Source organism: Heterodontus francisci, chromosome 8 (assembly GCF_036365525.1).
Source record: "Heterodontus francisci isolate sHetFra1 chromosome 8, sHetFra1.hap1, whole genome shotgun sequence".
NCBI lineage: Eukaryota > Metazoa > Chordata > Chondrichthyes > Heterodontiformes > Heterodontidae > Heterodontus > Heterodontus francisci.
The window spans coordinates 70,414,628-70,437,277 of NC_090378.1; the positions used below are offsets into that span (position 1 = coordinate 70,414,628).

General features: G+C 42.1%; 1 protein-coding gene across 1 annotated transcript in view; it reads right to left on the minus strand.

The window, feature by feature from the left end:
* Nucleotides 1–6,921: 6,921 nt before the first annotated feature.
* The window catches only part of dnajc6 (DnaJ (Hsp40) homolog, subfamily C, member 6), a 174,579-nt gene continuing 158,850 nt past the window's right edge, over nucleotides 6,922–22,650 (minus strand). Inside the window, 1 exon segment of the mRNA XM_068038062.1 lies at nucleotides 6,922–8,575. Within this exon segment, the coding sequence (XP_067894163.1) occupies nucleotides 8,474–8,575 (102 nt within the window). The 3' untranslated portion in view covers nucleotides 6,922–8,473.

Consider the following 22,650-nt stretch of genomic DNA (forward strand, 5'->3'; position numbering starts at 1 on the left):
AATAACCAATTACTTTAACTACTGAACTGTAATTGCTGAATTCATCGCTGGAAAAAGAGCATCACTTCAACTGGAACTAGATTACTGACTGTCCCACTGTTGAAGAACCTTTTTTCCCCATCAGACGGCCGTGAGGACTTCAAGCAACCTTGGACTCTTCCACATTGGAAGATTCCATTTCGGCAGGAGCGTAAATCTGCAAGGACACTAATTCTTTCTATTTTAAATGCTGTTTGTATCTTAGTACAAAGAACAAAGAACAAAGATAATTACAGCACAGGAACAGGCCCTTCGGCCCTCCAAGCCTGCGCCGATCCAGATCCTCTCTCTAAACATGTCGCCTATTTTCTAAGGTTCTGTATCTCTTTTCTTCCTGCCCATTCATGTATCTGTCTAGATACATCTTAAAAGAATCCATCGTGCCCGCATCTACCACCTCCGCTGGCAATGCGTTCCAGGTGCCCACCACCCTCTGCGTAAAGAACTTTCCACGCATATCCCCCCTAAACTTTTCCCCTTTCACTTTGAACTCGTGTCCTCTAGTAATTGAAACCCCCACTCTGGGAAAAAGCCTCTTGCTATCCACCCTGTCTATACCTCTCATGATTTTGTACACCTCAATCAGGTCCCCCCTCAACCTCCGTCTTTCTAATGAAAATAATCCTAATCTGCTCAACCTCTCTTCATAGCTAGCGCCCTCCATACCAGGCAACATCCTTGTGAACCTCCTCTGCACCCTCTCTAAAGCATCCACATCCTTTTGATAATGTGGCGACCAGAACTGTACGCAGTATTCCAAATGTGGCCGAACCAAAGTCCTATACAACTGTAACATGACCTGCCAACTCTTGTACTCAATGCCCCGTCCGATGAAGGAAAGCATGCCGTATGCCTTCTTGACCACTCTATTTACCTGCGTTGCCACCTTCAGGGAACAGTGGACCTGAACACCCAAATCTCTCTGGACATCAATTTTCCCCAGGACTTTTCCATTTACTGTATAGTTCACTCTTGAATTGGATCTTCCAAAATGCATCACCTCGCATTTGCCCTGATTGAACTCCATCTGCCATTTCTCTGCCCAACTCTCCAATCTATCTATATTCTGCTGTATTCTCTGACAGTCCCCTTCACTATCTGCTACTCCACCAATCTTAGTGTCGTCTGCAAATTTGCTAATCAGTCCACCTATACTTTCCTCCAAATCATTAATGTATATCACAAACAACAGTGGTCCCAGCACGGATCCCTGTGGAACACCACTGGTCACACGTCTCCATTTTGAGAAACTCCCTTCTACTGCTACTCTCTGTCTCCTGTTGCCCAGCCAGTTCTTTATCCATCGAGCTAGTACACCTTGGACCCCAAGCGCCTTCACTTTCTCCATCAGCCTGCCATGGGGAACCTTATCAAACGCCTTACTGAAGTCCATGTATATGACATCGACAGCCCTTCCCTCATCAATCAACTTTGTCACTTCCTCAAAGAATTCTATTAAGTTGGTAAGACATGACCTTCCCTGCACAAAACCATGTTGCCTATCACTGATGAGCCCATTTTCTTCCAAATGGGAATAGATCCTATCCCTCAGTATCTTCTCCAGCAGCTTCCCTGCCACTGACGTCAGGCTCACCGGTCTATAATTACCTGGATTATCCCTGCTACCCTTCTTAAAAATTTAGTTTTTCTAATTAAATAGTTAATTTGTTGATCTGAAGATACCTGGTTTGGTTAGCCTCATTCAGGGGTTAATAGATGGTCAATTTGGCTGTAATTTTCTTTAATTTGGGAAGTTTAAAGTGATATGTTAGGTGATCCGTGGAGTGGCGGGACTGATTTGACAATGCATTGCTCCCACCGCAATCAGAATCATATATTTTGATTGGGGGCTTTGTCTTGAGCAGTCAGTCGTAATGTGTACACTGATGACATCCAGTACTTCCTCAGTACCACCTCTCCTGAGCCTGCCACTGTCTCTGATTTGTCACACTGCTAGTCTGACATTCAGTATCATATGAGCAGAACTTTCCTCCAACTACATATTGGGAAGATGAAGCCATGGTCTTCCTCAGTCCCCACTGAAAACTGCATTCCCTAGCCATCGACACCATCCCTTTTGCTGGCAGTTGCCTGAGGCTGAACCAGACCATTTGCAACCTTGGTGTCGTATTTGACCCAGAGATGATCTTCCAACCACATATCCACTCTATCACCGTCACTTCTGCCTCCGTAACTGCTGGACTCTGCTCTTGTCTCAACTCATCTGCTGCTCACCTGGCTGACTGCCCATTTTCCACCCGCCATAACCTTCAGCACATCCAAATCTCTGCTGTCCATATGTTGACTTACACCAAGTCCCATTCACCTGTGTGCTCACTGACCTGTATTGGCTCCTGATCCGACAACACCTCAGTTTTAAAATTTCTCATTGTTGTTTTCAATTTTATCTGTGACCTTGCCCCTCTCTAACCTCCTCCAGCCTTTCAAGCCTTCAAGACCTGTACGTTTCCATTCTGGCATCTTGCACACCTCCAATTTTAATCACTCCACAACTGGTTGCCGTGCCTTTAGCTTCTAAGGCCCTAAGCTCTGGAGGCCTCTCTCCACCTCACACTCCTTAAAGCACTCTTCAAAACCTTCCAGTTTCACCAAGCTTTTGGTCATCTGCCCTACTATCTCATGTGGTTCAGTGTGACATTGATGTCAGAGCAGTTCTGACAAAAGGTCATCGACCTAAAACATTAACTCTGTTTCACACTTCACAGATGCTGCCAGACCTGCAGAATATTTATAGCATTTTTTGTTTTTGCTTGAGCTAATGTTTGATGCCTGAGGCGAAGGTAGATAGTGAACGTAGAGTGTGGATTGGGGATACAATTTGTAATGGAGGAGTTTGGAGTTGTTTCTTCTCTCCACGATGATCTCAGCACAGTAAGCAAAGAAAAGGAGGCCTTGAAGTGATGGGAACAATGTTGGATGGAATAACCAGGCTGGTTGTTCCAGCTTATAGCCATGTATATTGAGTCATGGAGGTGGCTGCTGTAACTGTGGGAGGTGTGGGGATGGGAAACTGTCTTTGAGCTGGTGGAAAGAAGTCCATGTGGAATAAGGAGCAACAAAGTTGTTGAGATGAAGAGACGTTCATGTTATCCAAAGCGAATTCAAGTTGGAAGATGTTAGAGCATGAGAAGGCTTGAGTATATTTTATTACAGAAATATTATGGTGGATGGGTCTCAGACAAGCAGTTATATATGCAGGCGAGCACAGTTGGGGAGTGATCAGCAAGCCCCATCGGTAATAAAGACATCAGAGGTGTCAAAGCGACATGTGGGTGGGATAACAATCAAGTGCGGTTGAAGGAAGTGGGGAGAGCAGCTGTGGTCAGTTTGGATATGTTAAGGTAGAGATTACAATTACTGAGGGTGAGGAGTTTCTGGCACAGACATTGAGTCAAGAGAAGAGAGTATTTAGATAGAAATCAAATTGGGGCTGTGGAAGTCGTAGATGAGGAAAATCCTGAAAGTGGGGGAGGGGGGGAAATATAGAGAGGAGAAGGTTTTTGTAAGTGGAAAATTAGTCAGAAGTATAGGTGTCATCAGCAAATTTGGATCTGTGGCTTTCTATCCCATCATCTAAGTTTGTTAATCAGTACAGCAAACAGCTGAGGCCCCAACGCAGATCCTTGCAGGACACCACATTAGAATTAGAACATTACAGCGCAGTACAGGCCCTTCGGCCCTCGATGTTGCGCCGACCTGTGAAACCATCTGACCTACACTATTCCATTTTCATCCATATGTCTATCCAATGACCCCTTAAATGCCCTTAAAGTTGGCGAGTCTACTACTGTTGCAGGCAGGGCGTTCCACGCCCCTACTACTCTCTGAGTAAAGAAACTACCTCTAACATCTGTCCTATATCTATCACCCCTCAACTTAAAGCTATGTCCCCTCGTGTTTGCCATCACCATCCGAGGAAAAAGACTCTCACTATCCACCCTATCTAACCCACTGATTATCTTATATGTCTCTATTAAGTCACCTCTCCTCCTTCTCTCTAACGAAAACAACCTCAAGTCCCTCAGCCTTTCCTCGTAAGACCTTCCCTCCATACCAGGCAACATCCTAGTAAATCTCCTCTGCACCCTTTCCAAAGCTTCCACATCCTTCCTATAATGCGGTGACCAGAACTGCACGCAATACTCCAGGTGCGGTCTCACCAGTTTTGTACAGCTGCAGCATGACCTCGTGGCTCCGAAACTCGATCCCCCTACTAATAAAGGCTAACACACCATATGCCTTCTTAACAGCCCTATTAACCTGGGTAGCAACTTTCAGGGATTTATGTACCTGGACACCAAGATCACTCTGTTCATCTACACTACCAAGAATCTTCCCATTAGCCCAGTACTCTGCATTCCTGTTACTCCTTCCAAAGTGAATCACCTCACACTTTTCCGCATTAAACTCCATTTGCCATCTCTCAGCCCAGCTCTGCAGCCTATCTATGTCCCTCTGTACCCTACAACATCCTTCGGTACTATCCACAACTCCACCGACCTTAGTGTCATCCGCAAATTTACTAACCCACCCTTCTGCACCCTCTTCCAGGTCATTTATAAAAATGACAAACAGCAGTGGCCCCAAAACAGATCCTTGCGGTACACCACTAGTAACTAAACTCCAGTATGAACATTTGCCATCAACCACCACCCTCTGTCTTCTTTCAGTTAGCCAATTTCTGATCCAAAGCTCTAAATCACCTTCAACCCCATACTTCCGTATTTTCTGCAATAGCCTACCGTGGGGAACCTTATCAAACGCCTTACTGAAATCCATATACACCACATCCACTGCTTTACCCTCATCCACCTGTTTGGTCACCTTCTCGAAAAACTCAATAAGGTTTGTGAGGCACGGCATATCCTTCACAAAACCGTGCTAACTATCGCTAATGAACTTATTCTTTTCAAGATGATTATAAATCCTGTCTCTTATAACCTTTTCCAACATTTTACCCACAACCGAAGTAAGGCTCACAGGTCTATAATTACCAGGGCTGTCTCTACTCCCCTTCTTGAACAAGGGGACAACATTTGCTATCCTCCAGTCTTCCGGCACTATTCCTGTCGACAATGACGACATAAAGATCAAGGACAAAGGCTCTGCAATCTCCTCCCTGGCTTCCCGGAGAATCCTAGGATAAATCCCATCTGGCCCAGGGGACTTATCTATTTTCACACTTTCCAAAATTGCTAACACCTCCTCCTTGTGAACCTCAATCCCATCTAGCCTAGTAGTCTGAATATCAGTATTCTCAACAACATTTTCTTTCTCTACTGTAAATACTGACGAAACCCCCTGCCAATTAAAGTATTGGCCCATTGACCCTACTCTCTATCTCTTTCTGCTCAGCCAATCTCCTAACCAGGCCAGTAATTGGCCTTCAATTCCATGAGCTTCAATTTTATTAACAGTCTGTTATGAGGGACTTTATCAAATGCCTTCTGGAAGCCCATATAAATAACATCAATAGATATTCCCCCTTCCACTACTTCATCACTTCTTCAAAAAATTCACTCAGATAAGATAGGTCAAGCATGACTTACTCTCTACAAATCCATGCTGGCTCTCTCTGACCAACTGAAAATTTTCAAAGATGTTCAATCACCCTGTCCTTAATTATGGACTCCAGCAACTTCCCAACAACAAATGTTAGACTAACTGGTCTGTAATTCCCTAGTTTACCTTGCTCACCTTTCTTAAATAGTGGCATCATGTGCAATTTTCCAATCTAAATGAACACTTCCTGAATCGAGAGAACTTTGGAAGATTATAGATGGGGCATCTGCAATATTCTCACGCACTTCCTTTAATACCTTCGGATGGATATAATCTGGCCACTCTTTAGTGGCATTATTTTATTCATTAGTTACTTTGCTTATGTTAATTTTGTTGAGTCCCTGTCCCTGATTCAATAATAGTTTTCTTGGGCTGTCTGGCACACTGACCTTTACTGTAAATACTGACACAAAAGTAATTATTTAGCATATCCACCATTATCTTATTTTCATTCACAATTTCACTGCTAGCAGTTTTCAATGGACCCACATTGCTCTTGACTACCCTTCCTATTCCTAATATAATTGTAAGAAATATGTTGATTTTGATAACTCTTGCAAGTTTCTTTTCATACTTGCTTTCATAGTTCTTACTGTTGGTTTTGTCTCCATTTGCTGTTATTTGCATCTTTTCCATTTGATCTGAGGATCTGTGATATTGTTTGTATTTTGAATGCTTTTTGTTTTAGTTTTATTTCATCTCTTTACTCATCCATGGCTTTTTAAAAAAAAACAAGCTGAGCTGCCGCCCCTTAGGGCTATAAACTGGTTCGGTAGGACCATTAAAGTACTTTTGAACACCTTCCACTAATCTTTTGTCATTTACCCATTAACAGATTTACCCAGTTTAGTATGGACAGTCTCTGCCTCGTTACATTGAAACCAGTCTTTCCTAAATCTAGAATCTTAGTAGCAGTTTCCCATTTCTCCCTTTCAAACACTAACTGTTTTGCTGTTTTGACATTGTTTCCTTGGTTTAAAGGTTGTATTTATTGCTTGATGCTGTCTTTATGCTTGTGTAAACAGTTTTAATGCTATGTGTAATGTTAAATCAATAAAGGTAATTTTGATTTTCTTTGGCTGGCTACTGTCCAGGTACATGGAACCACTGGGATATCTGTATCTCTTCAAATATCATCCATTGTCTAAATTAAAAGATTTTGTTCAAAAAGTGTTCTTTTGCAAATAGACATTTACTCAATAGTCACAGTTTGAGCAAAAAGCAGAAATCAATTGCAGTTTGATCTGTACAACTACAAAAGTCAACTTTCAGCAATACACATTTATGTTTATTTCATGTCAATTATAGCTGGTATTATGTACAAGTTGGAATGAAGACCATATTCTACAAATTACAGACATTTCAATAGCCACATTTCAAATAACTTGACGTCAGATGTAGCAAACACAGACTGCATTATAAACTCAACATTCTTTCAGTCTACCCCTCCCTTGCCTCCCCATCCTACCCCACAAGAAGACACAAGTAATAGATCAAGGTTAACATGACATTCCCTGGACTGTATATGCAGGCATAAAAATTACACTGTAAAGCTTTTATTCTGTAATAGTAATGATCTCCATGATTCACACATGATTCCTTTGTGAATGGACAATAAATCATTTAGCTGTTTTGCAATACCACAGACTGCAGAATAATAAAGCATCTTAAAAATGGAACATTACAACAAATCATATATAGTACATATGAACAAAATGGTGTATGTTTTAAATAAAACATTTGGAATAATGCTCTAGAGTTAAGATCTGAATTTTCCATTGAAGTAAATAAAAGCGGTCTGAAAAATGGTCTTCTATCTGTACAAATGCTCATAATACAGCGTAGAGCTCATTGCAGCCACTGTTCAAGATTTTCTGTTCTATGTGTCTTTTGGCTTTCATTCATAGCCTGCCTGTTTGTGAGATGTTGATCTTCCAGGGAATCAACGATATTCCTTTTCGTTATTAACTTCAGCAAAAGAAGCCAATGGAATGTTACTGGTTACTTCAGCTTCCGTACAGCAGGTGAAAAGATTCCATGAAAATGTTAAGTAGAACTACTGGTCCTACAGCTTTTTTTTCTCCTGTTCGTGTGGGGCTGCACATGTCCTCCAGTTGGCAACTGCTCACAATGGCATTATTGATATCTGGGAGCTCAATTGTGGCAAAACGGAGCCACGGCATCTTATTTCACAAAGCAGCATTGCAACTACCCCGAGTGACCCTTAGGCCAGACACTGACCGAGATCGCTAGTGAGTAACACTGATCAATACTATCAGGAGATGATTCTAGATATGATATTGTAAGCTCACCACTTTACCTTGAGAATTGTGTTTTCTTTTATTTACAGACCCAGCGATGTTACATTGTCCAGCAATTAGTAACAGTCTCAACTATATTATTATACCAATATCAAATGGGGGGAAAAAAACAAGTGCAGCTGTAATGTGATGAATTTGAAATCACATGCAATACATTTCAGAGCAGAGAGAAAAGGTGTGTGTAGAGATAGGACTTAGGCAGTATGTTACATGATGCATTGCAAACAAATTTAGAAATCACAAGGAAAGGGGGTCAAATGTCCCCTTTATCTCAAAAATATTCCTATGTTTTCCATCTTATGTTTCGGTGTTCAATAAAACATGAGGGTTTGTTAATACAATGAGCAGTATGTCCTATCACAAGAGTTCATTAGTCGAGAGTGGCATCTAAACAATTAATGCAGTAAATGAGTGCCTGTATACAGATTTACCAAAGGAAAGCAATACACATCAACGTTAAAAGCAAAAAAACACATTTAGCACAGGTACAGAGAGTCAACTGTAAACACAAGCAAGTAGTTTGCATTAAATTAATACAGAGGCTTTTGACCTTGACTTTCAAATTCTGACCAGGCATCATTCAGTTCCATGAATATCATCTTGGCATATTGTTCATATGGCTGACCAGTGGCCTGTAGGGATAAAGTGAAAATGTATTTATCAATTAGTGTGGAACATGATATTGAGAAACTATAACTAGCTAAACATTATAGAGTCATCCCACGTGCTGAATTTTGATGCTACCACTTCAACCTAGAACACAAAGTAAATAGCTCGAGCAGATGGCTACATAACAAACTATGAGACAAAGGTGTAAACAATGATTTCATACATACATACTTCAAAAGAAGAAAATATGGAAAGATAAGAAGACATTAGAGCCTAATCAAGCCAAGTCCTTTCATTTACAATCTATCCTACCATGGCATCTACTCAAATGCAGTCTATTTAATCTCCTGACAGACAATACTTCAACATACATTTATTCCTAGTTTCAGCCCCACAGGATAATTAAGCATAACTTCACAATATTAATTTGCACATGCACTACTTTTGTTTTAACAGTAACTGCATATTAATTGATTGTTTAAGTAGTATTCTGGGAAATTTGACAGATGTGAAGAGGTGCTATTATAAACACAAGTCTTTCTTTCAAGTCAAACCAGTTAACTTTCCCACAGATGACACTTCCACAGCCCCAGCAGTAGAGTACTATTGTGATTTTATATCATGTCTGTCTATACTTCCTCTAATATCTTTCAATCCCATTAATGACCAGATATTTATCCAGCTCTTTTGTAAAACCATAAACATTTAAGGAACTTCATCACATGGAGAGAATGAAAGTAAAACTAAAAGACAGTAACTGTTCAGTGAACAGATCATGAATAGTAAAGAGGATGTACTCTTTGTATAAGCAAGCGTTTTTTAAAAACTAAAATAATTCATGCAGGTAACTAAAATTATAAAATCATTATGACAATGGATCTGAATTTGTAATGTTAATCTAGACTTTGTTGTGTTGGCACTACCATATGCTAAATAGGATAGATTTCAAACAGGCCTAGCAATACAAAACTGGGCATCCATGAGGTGCTGTGGGCCATCAGCAGCAGCAGAACTGTACTCAATCTGTAACCTCATGACCTGGCATATCCCCCACTCTGCCATTATCATCAAGCTGGGGGACCAACCCTGATTCAATGAAGAATGCAGGAGGGCATACCAGGAGCAGCACCAGGCATACCTCAAAATGAGGAGTCAACCTGGTGAAGCTATAACCCAGGACTACTTGCATGCCAAACAGTGTAAGCAGCATGTGACAGACAGAGCTAAGCGATTCTATAACCAATGGATCAGATCTGCAGTCCTGCCACATCCAGTCGTGAGTGGTGGGAGACAATTAAACAACTAACTGGAAGTGGTGGCTCCACAAATATCCCCATCATCAATGATGGGGGAGCCCAGCACATTAGTGCAAAAGACAAGGCTGAAGCACTTTCAACAAGTGGCGCAGTGGTTAGCACCGCAGCCTCACAGCTCCAGGGACCCGGGTTCGATTCTGGGTACTGCCTGTGTGGAGTTTGCAAGTTCTCCCTGTGTCTGCGTGGGTTTTCGCCGGGTGCTCCGGTTTCCTCCCACATCCAAAGACTTGCAGGTGATAGGTAAATTGGCCATTGTAAATTGCCCCTAATGTAGGGAGGTGGTAGGGAATATAGGATTACTGTAGGGTTAGTATAAATGGGTGGTTGTTGGTCGGCAAAGACTCGGTGGGCCGAAGGGCCTGTTTCAGTGCTGTATCTCTAAATAAAAAATAAATAAATAACAATCTTCAGCCAGAAGTGCCGAGTGGATGATCCATCTCGGCCTCCTCCTGAAGTCCCCAGCATCACAGAGGTCAGTCATCAGCCAATTCGATTCACTCCGTGTGATATCAAGAAACGGCTGAAGGCACTGGATACTGCAAAGGCTATGAGCCCCGACAACATTCCGGCAACAGTACTGCAGACCTGTGCTCCAGAACCTGCTGCGCCCCTAGCCAAGCTGTTCCAGTATAGCTACAACACTGGCATCTACCCAGCAATGTGGAAAATTGCCCAGGTATGTCCTGTGCACAAAAAGCAGGACAAGTCCAACCCAATTACCGCCCCATCAGTCTACTCTCAATCAGTAAAGTGATGAAATAAAAACAAGAAATGCTGGAAATACTCAGCAGGTCTGGCAGCATCAGTGGAGAGAGAAGCAGAGTTAACGTTTCAGGTCAGTGACCCTTCTTCAGAACTGGCAAATATTAGAAATGTGAAAGGTTTTAAGCAAGTAAAACGGGGGTGGGGCAAGAGATAACAAAGGAGAAGGTGTAGATAGGACAAGGTCAGCGAATAACTGACCAGAAGGTCATGGAGCAAAGGAAAACAATATGTTAATCGTGTGTTGAAAGACAAAGCATTAGTACAAATAGAGTGTTAATGGACTGAAAATTGAACAGCCGCAAGTACAAATAAGAAAAAAAAGTGGATAAGCAAACTGAACAAACCAAGATGAAATAAAACAAAAAAAAAAATATATATATATATATAGAAAACGAAAAAAATAACTAAAAATAAAAGTAAAATGGGGGCCTGTCATGCTCTGAAATTATTGAACTAAGTGATGAAAAGTGTCTTCAACAGTGCTATCAAGCAGCACTTGTTTAGCAATAACCGGCTCAGTGACGCTCAGTTTGGTTTCTGCCAGGTCACTCAACTCCTAATCTCATTAATGTTCAGCAACATTCGTGACTCCTCAGATACTGAAGCAGTCCGTGTAGAAGTGCAGCAGGACCTGGACAATATCCAAGCTTGTGCTGATAAGTGGCAAGTAACATTCATGCCACACAAGTGCCAAGCAATGATCATCTCCAACAAGATAGAACCTAACCATCTCCCCTTGACATTCAATGGCATTACCATCGCTGAATCCCCACTACCAACATCCTGGGGGTTAACATTGACCAGAAACTGAACTGTAGTAGCCATATAAATACTGTGGCTACAAGAGCAGGTCAGAGGCTAGGAATCCTGTGGTGAGTAACTCTCCTCCTGACTCCCTGAAGCCTGTCCACCATCTACAAGGCACAAGTCAGGAGTGTGATGGAATACTCTCCACTTGCCTGGATGGGTGCAGCTCCAACAACACTCAAGAAGCTCAACACCATCCAGGACAAAGCAGCCCGCTTGATTGGTACCCCATCCACAAACATTCACTCCCTCTAACATCGACCCACAGTGGCAGCAGTGGGTACCATCTATAAGATGCACTGCAGCAATGCACCAAGGCTCTTTCAACAGAACCTTCCAAATCCATGACCTCCAGCACCTAGAAGGCCAAGGACAGCAAATGCATGGGAACACCACCACCTGCAAGTTCCCCTCCAAGTCACACACCATCCTGACTTGGAACTATAATCGCTGTTCCTTCACTGTCGCTGGGTCAAAATCCTGGAATTCCCTTCCTAACAGCACTGTTGGCGTACCTACCCCACATGGACTGCAGCAGTTCAAGGCGGTAGCTCACCACCACCTTCTCAAGGGCAATTAGGGATGGGCAATAAATGGTGTCCTAGCCAGCGATGCTCACAACCTATGAAGCAATAATTTAATAAAACTATGTATTGTTCACGGTTGCTGGGACAAAATCCTGGAACTCCCCATCTATCTGTGGAAATACCTTCACCACAAGGATTACAGCAGTTCGAGGCACCTCATCACCACCTTAAGGGCAATTAGGGATTGAAAAAAATCCCAGCCTTGCTAGTGATGCCCATATTCCCAGAATTTCTTTAAGTGTAGTGATCAGCACTTGACAAACCTAAAAAATGCCAGTAGTTTTCCAACATGCAAACTGTAGTCCAAATGTGGTACAGCACAGATGCATAATATGATCGATGGAAAAAGCAAATCTATTTGTGGAAGAAGAAATCTATTATATGGATTTGAATGATTGTTTCATGCATGCATACTTTTCTACATTACAATTAGATCCAAACCCAAAGAACAGAGAAAAATGGCTAAAACAAGGATGGAGTTCACGACAATAGTATACTTCTATCTACATCTATTGTTCTTTAAAATTTTAAAGACCTAGATCATTTCTGCCTAGAAATTCTGTAGGTCTCCCCTCACTAGGTTAGAGCCCCAAGCCCTTACACCATCCTGGTTATTCTTCTTTGAGCCCTCTCCACTACATCAGTGCTCTTTTAAGAGATAGAGGTCCCGAAATTCTGGGGGAAGGGGACCAGTCCACTGGTGGAAAAGTGGTGCAGCAAAACCTCCTAAACACAAGCTTGGACTTTAGCCCTATCCCAAATGCTGAGAATGAGGCCATTTGCATGATTAGCGAGTAGGGTTGCCAGATTCTGTAAGGACACATCAGCAGCATCTGCCCTAATCTAGCCTTGTAAAACAGAACAGCCCACAATCACTTTGGCCAGAAGATTAACTTCACGAGACTTCAACTCCAGAAAGTAACCATTTTGCTTCAAACAAAAAGGTGATCAAAACTCTCCTTGTACCATTTGCTTCAAGAGACAAAGTACCCCCAAAACGTTCCTCTTGATATAAGGAGCTACTGGCCACTGTCATCCCATACCCTAGAAAATGGCTGCAGTTAAGAAAATAAAGGTGGAACCCAGGTGTAAATTGGTTCCATTTCATTCTCTAGTCCCTTGGCCAGAGATCAGCCCCAGTTGCAGAATTTCAGGCTACCCAAAATAGCTGGAACCTTTTAAATCTACATCCCAAGTTACTGTGAGAAGCGAGAGAGGAAATAGTTGGGGCCTTAACAGATATCTTTGCAACATCCTTAAACACGGGTGAGGTCCCGGAGGACTGGAGAATTGCTAATGTTGTCCCCTTGTTTAAGAAGGGTAGCAGGGAAAATCCAGGTAATTATAGACCGGTGAGCCTGACGTCAGTGGTAGGGAAGCTGCTGGAGAAGATACTGAGGGATAGGATCTATTCCCATCTGGAAGAAAATGGGCTTATCAGTGATAGACAACATGGTTTTGTGCAGGGAAGGTCATGTCTTACCAACTTAATAGAATTCTTTGAGGAAGTGACAAAGTTGATTGATGAGGGAAGGGCTGTAGATGTCATATACATGGACTTCAGTAAGGCGTTTGATAAGGTTCCCCATGGTAGGCTGATGGAGAAAGTGAAGTCGCATGGGGTCCAAGGTGTGCTAGCTAGATGGATAAAGAACTGGCTGGGCAACAGGAGACAGAGAGTAGCAGTGGAAGGGAGTTTTTCAAAATGGAGACGTGTGACCAGTGGTGTTCCACAGGGATCCGTGCTGGGACCACTGTTGTTTGTGATATACATAAATGATTTGGAGGAAAGTATAGGTGGTCTGATTAGCAAGTTTGCAGACGACACTAAGATTGGTGGAGTAGCAGATAGTGAAGGGGACTGTCAGAGAATACAGCAGAATATAGACAGACTGGAGAGTTAGGCAGATGGAGTTCAATCAGGGCAAATGCGAGGTGATACATTTTGGAAGATCCAATTCAAGAGTGAACTATACAGTAAATGGAAAAGTCCTGGGGAAAATTGACATACAGAGAGATTTGGGTGTTCAGGTCCATTGTTCCCTGAAGGTGGCAACGCAGGTCAATAGAGTGGTCAAGAAGGCATACGGCATGCTTTCCTTCATCGGACGGGGTATTGAGTACAAGAGTTGGCAGGTCATGTTACAGTTGTATAGGACTTTGGTTCGGCCACATTTGGAATACTGCGTGCAGTTCTGGTCGCCACATTACCAAAAGGATGTGGATGCTTTGGAGAGGGTGCAGAGGAGGTGCACCAGGATGTTGCCTGGTATGGAGGGCGCTAGCTATGAAGAGAGGTTGAGTAGATTAGGATTATTTTCATTAGAAAGACGGAGGTTGAGGGGGGACCTGATTGAGGTGTACAAAATCATGAGAGGTATAGACAGGGTGGATAGCAAGAAGCTTTTTCCCCCAGAGTGGGGGATTCAATTACAAGGGGACACGAGTTCAAAGTGAAAGGGGAAAAGTTTAGGGGGGATATGCGTGGAAAGTTCTTTACGCAGAGGGTGGTGGGTGCACGGAACGCATTACCAGCGGAGGTGGTAGACGCGGGCACGATAGCGTCTTTTAAGATGTATCTAGACAGATACATGAATGGGCAGGAAGTAAAGAGATACAGACCCTTAGAAAATAGGCGACAGGTTTAGATAGAGGATCTGGATCGGCGTAGGCTTGGAGGGCCGAAGGGCCTGTTCCTGTGCTGTAATTTTCTTTGTTCTTTGTTCACACATTAGATTAATTCACATCCACATTTTCTCCACCAATACTAGAACTAATCCACAAAGAATTTTATATATTAACTCCATCTTTATTTCCTGTTTAGATAACATAAATCCTTATAAAATTAGTAATAATTTGCATTACAAACACAATACATTCCAAAGACTCAGATTATCCTTCATAGCTCTACTGATAAAAGGTTAGATAACTCACGGGACACAACTCAATACACTGGAGACTTCAGAATGTATATTCTGTTTGAGGACAAGTTTGTGTAGAAACCTTTGAACAGTCATGGACAGCAACAGAAAAAGCTTCAATTTTCTAGCAGAACAAAACTGTATACAACTTCTTAAAATAAGTTCAAATTCAAAGAAAAAGGAACCTCGTAAGTTACATCAATTCCCTTTCGTAAAGAAAACAAAATCAAAAAACGTGTGAAGAATATGCAATTTTGCAAATTTTCACCATACCAGTTTTCTTTAGGTTGGGAATGTAGATGTGGGAAATAGCTATCATAAGTTACTGAACTTGACAGCATGAGAACACTGAATTATTGGCAGAAATGCAGTCAACAACACAATGCGTTGGCTGGAAATTATTCCCTAGCCTGAAAGTGCAAAGGATCTGGATTAATATCACGAGAGGTGGTCAGTAACACAGAATACTTCCTGGCAGGTGTAGTGTACTGTTTGTTTAAGGCCACAGTACATGCCTGATGTAGCCACTAGAGGGAGTCAATAATAAAGTTACAGGTTATAGCAGTAACCCACAAGGTAGTGTCATGTGTTTCTTCCAGAGATTTACAATAGCAGATCTACAATATGAGATCTTACAATGGTTATGAGGTTGGAATAATTTACTTAATAGCCAGTTATAATTCTCCACACTCGTAGCTGTGAACTCCAAGTAATGCAGATTGTCAAATACGGACAGTGTTGGGGTTTGTGCACAGCAGGCCTTGCATTAGCTGCAGTCGTTTTATCTCATACACCAATGCAAAGGTACTTTGGTCTGCTTAAATCTTGAGAGAAGAATTTATTGCAGGATTGTTGCACCCCATGAAATGTACATTTGTTTCTTTCACCTGCCATTATTACTTTTGATGACTTCTGAGTGATTGTGTCTGTGGAACACTATCCTGGATCCTTGATCACAGCACTGATGATCAAGATGGTGAGAGCTATACCCAACCTATCACATTTTGACGTGCATTCTGAGCCCTCATTTGGTTTCCTTCGTTGGCAGAAGTGGCTGGGATTATTCCAGGGTGCAATGTGGGCTTTGGAATCACCAATAAGAGAAAAAAGGCCTTACTTCTCTACGATGGAGTTGAGAAACTGGAAAATATTTGAGAAACTTATGCCTACACAAGACCACTACGACTCAGCAAAAATTGCACTACTCATTTCATGCCCAAGAATGCAATATTGAAACAATTATTTTCTGATGAGCCAAGCATGAAGCAAATGAGACACTTGATCAATATTGCACACAATGGAGAGAATTGGCAACCAAATGTGACTTTGGTGACATCGAACCTGTTGAACAGGAAATCAAAACAAATATTTAAACGTTACCTCTCTAGTCAAATATGCAGAAAAGCACTTGAGAAAGGTGGAAAGCTGTCAGTGATGCTGGAGTCAGCATGATCGCCATCTCTTTTAAGAATCCAGAACTGAAGTTGAGGCTGCCAACAATTGCCACACTTCAAGCTCAACTCCTATGATCAGTGTTCACCGTTCATGTGCCAGGCAACCGCCTGCAAAGCAACAGCAGCAATCTCAAATAGGATCATGGCTTGTCCAAGCAATGCTTCCACTGCGCCGATGCTGATCCACACCAGACAGTATTCCCTGCAACTGGCAAGCAGTGTAAAGCTTGGGGGAAACGCAAACATTTTGCTCCTGTTTGCTGCTCATCGGCAAAATCAACTGTTAAGACCAATACTACCAAAAGGGTGCCACGGACACATCACACCAAAAGGGCAAGAGAATTAAACCAATGTAAAGACAGACAACCCTGAATATACTTTAGTGCTCTCTTCCGGACACAGCAACCATCCACGTGCGACAGTGACCACTTGCTGCTCAAAAGTAGATAGTCTCAGATACAGGAACATCCATTAATGTCATGGGAGATAAAACTTTCAACAAACTTCAGGACTGACCAATCCTCTGCAAACCAGGGAATACAAAAATCTTCCCCTACAACAGTGACAAACCACTGAAAGTTCATGTGACTTTTGAAACCCTAGTCACATTCAAAGACACCAGAATAAATGCTATATTCTGTCATATCTGGAGAAAGTGAAATGCTGATCAGTTTCTACATAGCAACAGATCTGCCCATGATTGCAGTCACATATGCAGTTCCTACACAGACCAACAAGGTTCTTGAACTGTATGCTGACTGCTTCATGGGCATCAAGGAACTGAAGGGTGCTACATAAGATCTAAGAAATAGGAGCAGGGAGTAGGCCATTCGCTCTCTCGAGCCTTTTATACACTTTACTTTTTTTTTAAAGTGGACATCTGGATGGATTATTGACAAGGTCTTTTCGCCCTATAAGTATTTTATTTCAAATAGGTCAAAAACCCTGTAATGTCATTCACCTATCATCTTCTTGAGCCTTTGCACATACCTTTTTCCCACGATCAATCACTTTTACCTCATCCTTTCCTTATCGCATCTCAAGCTGTTCTCCCTTACTAGTTCCATCCCCAACCCCAGAAACATCTTATCTCTGGTGTCAAACTAACTCCCAAAAATTTCATTATCTGTATTTGTCTTATCATCATTTATTTAGTCTAAGGCTGTTCGTAATGGCCATTCAGTCCAGCTATTCTCATTTCCAATCTGATTCGCTAAAATAAGTTCTACTTCCACACACTAATTAACTTCCATTCCAGCAGAGTCCTAATTAAGCAGGGTTGAATGAAAAGCCCAACACAGTTTTGTAGTATGATTGTTTGTTTCAAGTATCTGTTGCTCTCCCAGTCGTCTGACCATGGCCCCCTTCAGGGCTAGGTAGAGCTGTCATCCAAGATGAATCATTCCACTGATTTGTTTGTAGAGAAATGAAACCTTCAGCAGTTTCCAGTCAAACAAACATTACAGCACTAATCCATTTCTTTAGCTATTCCAGGTTGATTTTACGAGGCATATTACCAATTTCTAACACAAAGCCCCATATTATGTATGCTTATAGTCAGTAGACACAAATGCTTGGACAATTTATGGGCAAGTATCAAAAAAGCAACCACTAAAGCTATTGAATTGCCATAAAAATTCAACTGATTCACTTATGTCCTTCAGAGAAGGGGTGCTGCCTCACAGACCCAGTCAGGCTTAAATGCAACTCCAGGTACAGACAAGCTGGTTGACTCTTGATCCCTCTGAAGTGGCCTAGCACAAACTACTCTGTGATAAACAACTGCTATAAAGTTCAAAAATAGGGAAAATATTGGATGGAACTATTGGCAATGACACAGACATTGCACCTGGTCAAGAGATGGCAATTCTCAGCCAAATTAACCCTGCAAGTCCTCAACACCTGGGGCACTCAGATTGGAAGAGTTGTCACACAGACTAGTCAAGCAAAGGACAATTGCCAGCTTGAGCCTGTACCAGATGGTAAGGAAACCAAGACAGGGAAGTAACCTACTTGACCTTGTCCTCACCAACACAGTTCTGCCTTTCCAGGATAACACCAGTAGGAAATGATCACTGCACAGTCCTCATGAAAATAATGTCTCCAATTCACAGTCAGTACTCCCTTCACTGAGTTGTGGGGCATTACTACCATTCTATGTAGGACAGACTAAGGACAGGCCCAAAACTGGGCATCCATGAGATGTTTATAGGTTATCAGCAGCAGAACTGTGCACTGCCATAATTTGTAATCTCATGGCCCAGCCACTTGATCATCAAACCAACCCTGGCACAGTAGGAATGCATAAGGGCATGCCAGAAGCAGTGCCAGGTGTACCAAGTGAGTGCCAAAACAGCAAGGTAAACAGCAAAAGCAGAAGGTTATATAAAAAAGCTGTCCTACAACTGATAACATAATAAATAGGAGTAGGCCATTAGGCCCCTCAAGTCCGCCCCGCCACTCAATAAGATCATGGCTGATCTGCCCCAGACCTCAACTCCTCTTTCATGCCAGCTCCTCATAGCCCTCAACTCCCCAATATTTCAAAAATCTATATCTCCTCTTTAAATACTTTCAGTGATCTAGCCTCCACAACTCTCTGGGGTAAAGAATTCCAGACATCCACTATCCTCAGAAGAAATTCCTTTGCATCTCAGTTTTAAATGAGTGTCCCCTTATTCTGTAATTATGTCCCCTAGTTCGAGAGTCCCCCACTCTCAATGTCTACCCTGTCAAGCTCCTTCAGAATCTTGTACGTTTCAATAAGATCACCCCCCATTCTTCTAAACTCTAATGAATAAAGGCCTAACCTGTTTAGCCGTTCTTGATACATCAACCCCTTCATCCCAGGAATCAGCCTAGTGAATCTCTTTTGAACAGCCTCCAATGCCAGTATATCCTTTCTTAAATAAGTGGACGAAAACTGTACACAGTACTCTAGGTGTGGCTTCACCAACACCCTATACAGTTGTAACAAGACTTGCCTAGTTTTGAACTCCAACCCCCTAAGCAATAAAGGCCAAAATTCCATTTGCCTTCTTAATTACTTGCTGCACCTGCATGCTAACTTTTTGCGTTTCATACACAAGAACACCCAGATCCCGCTGTACTCCACTGTTTTGGAGTCTCTCTCCATTTAAATAATAGTCTGCCTTTTGATTCTTCCTACCAAAGTACAATCCCTCACACTTTCCTACATTAAACTCCGTCTACCAAGTTTTTGATGGAGGATCAGAGCAAAGCTCTCAACTCTAGCACATCCGGTCAGGAATGGTAGTGGATAAACATAACGAACAGGAAGAGGAGGCTCCATTAATATCCCGACTCTCAACCATGGTGGTGCCAGCACGTGGGTATTAGAGACGAGGCTAAAATGTTAGAGTGTTCAACGAAAATCATAGGACAATCCTTTTTGGCCTCCTTTACAGAGTTCCCACCATCACATATGCCACTGTCCAATACATTCAGTTCTTTACTTGGCATTAAGAGGTGGTTGAATGCACTAGACATAGCAAAGGCTATGGCCTCTGATAACATCCTTCTTTTAATATTGCACCAGAGCTGGTTGCTTTATAGCTACGACACTGGCATCTACTGGACATTTTTGAAATTGCCCAGGTATGTCTGATTCACGAGAACACGATATTTCTAACCAAGCCAATTATCATCCCATCAGCGAATGAGAATGAATGTGTAAATGTGTTTTTAAAAATATTTTTTGTCCACACTTTATAATGAAATACACTTTAAAATGGTGCTTCATTGCTCCAAGGGTGAAGATGTCATGAAGGTGCTCCCATTATTATTTTTTGAGGACTTGTATTTAAAAGATTGTGGAAAATACTGAAGTTGCCTGGACTTCTTTTTTAAAGGGTCACTGGAAAGACACTTGGAACTTGGATTAAAAAAATACTTACTGGAAGTCACATGTATTAAGCTAAGTAAACAGCCAGAGCCTCATCAACTTTGGAATTGTTTGGACTTAGAGAAATCGTATGTCTGGATTTATGGCTGTCATGAGTTTTGTTTTTGGATATCGTTTGGAGTTCAGTTGGTGTGTGCCCTGATAAGAGAGAAGCCACCCAACTCATCCTTTTCCACCTGCTTTGGAAAATCTTCTGAGAATCTGGTGTGATAACTGAATAGAACTGCTCCAGAAAGATCCCAGTGACAGCCGTCTACGTGTACCCTGGTGTCAGACCAAGGGCCATCAGGATCATTCCATATCTTATCCTTTTTCTTCAAGAATTGACAATAATTTGGCCGAAGTATTTTTTTTTTTTTAAGTTGAACTCTGCAGAGCCAGTCTTTTTCTTTTTTTTTTCTTTAGCCTGTGTGCACGCATGTAGGTATGTTAGGATATTTTAGAAGGGTAAATATTTATACTTTCATATTTCAAACTTTTCATCTTTATTGAATAAGTCTTGTTTTATAATAAAAACAATGTTGTTGTTTATCAAAGAAACCTGGTTGGAGGATTTTTATTCTGAAACTAATACAGTTAAAGTATACAATTGGCTGTATCGGTAACTGGGTAAAACATTTACATATGTGTTGTGACCAGGGGGTAGTGGAACTAGAGAAAGACAGCGCATTCCTCCAACCTCAGTTGTAACAATAAGCAATGGCTAACATTTAAAGAATACATAGTTTACAACAAAAATGCATTCTTTTTAATGCACAAAAACCCAGAAAGAAAAAGTGTTCCAATCATGGCTAAAGATAGATCAAAGGAAGAAGTGTATAAAGTTGCCAAAGATAGTAAGCCTGAGGATTGGGAGCATTTTAGAATTCTGCAAAGGAGGACCAAGAAAAGGATTAAGAAAGGGAAAATAGAATATGACAGTAAACTAGTGAGAAACAAAAACTCACTGCAGAAGCTTGTATAGGTATATAAACAGGAAAAGATTAGCAAAAATAAACGTGGGTCCATTACAAGTAGAGTCAGGAGACTTTATAATGGGGAATAAGGAAATGGCAGGGAAATTAAACAAATACTTTGTGTCTATCTTCATGGATGAAACTACTAAACTATTCCCAGAAATAATGGAGAATCAAGGGACTGGCGTAAACGAGGAAGTGCAAGATATTAATTAGTTAAACAAGTGCTAGAGAAATTAATGGGGCCTAAAGTAGATAAATCCCTTGGACCTAATTATCTACATCCCAGAGTGTTGAAAGAGGTGGCTATAGAGATAGCAGTTGCATTGCTGGTCATCTTTCAAAATTCTATAGACTCAATGGTTCCTGCAGATTGTAAGGTGGCATTCGTAATCCCACTATTTAAGAAAGGAGGAAGAGAGAAATCAGGGAACGACAGACCTGTCAGTCTAACATCTTCTTCTTTGGCCTCCTTGTCTCGAGAGACAATGGGTAAGCGCCTGCAGGTGGTCAGTGGTTTGCGAAGCAGCACCTGGAGTGGCTATAAAGGCCAATTCTAGAGTGACAGACTCTTCCACGTGTGCTGCAGATAAAATTGGTTGTCGGGGCTGTTACACAGTTGGCTCTCCCCTTGTGCTTCTGTCTTTTTTCCTGCCAACTGCTAAGTCTCTTTGACTCGCCACACTTTAGCCCCGCCTTTATGGCTACTCGCCAGCTGTGGTGATCACTGGCAACTGACTTCCACGACTTGTGATGAATGTCACAGGACTTCATGTCGTGTTTGCAGACGTCTTTAAAGCGGAGACATGGATGGCCGGTGGGTCTGATACCAGTGACGAGCTCGCTGTACAATGTGTCCTTGGGGATCCTGCCATCTTCCATGTGGCTCACATGGCCAAGCCATCTCAATCGCCGCTGGCTCAGTAGGGTGTATGTGCTGGGAATGTTGGCTGCCTCGAGGACTTTTGTTTTGGAGATACGGTCCAGCCACCTGATGCCAAGGATTCTCCAGAGGCAGCGAAGATGGAATGAATTGAGACGTCGCTCTTGGCTGACATACATTGTCCAAGCCTCGCTGCCGTAGAGCAAGGTACTGAGGACACAGGCTTGATACACTCGGACTTTTGTGTTCAGTGTCAGTGCGCCATTTTCTCATACTCTTGGTCAGTCTGGACAGAGCAGTGGAAGCCTTTCCCATGTGCTTGTTGATTTCTGCATCGAGAGACAGGTTACTGGTGATAGTTGAGCCTAGGTAGGTGAACTCTTGAACCACTTCCAGAGCGTGGTCGCCGATATTGATGGATGGAGCATTTCTGACGTCCTGTCCCATGATGTTCGTTTTCTTGAGGCTGATGGTTAGGCCAAAT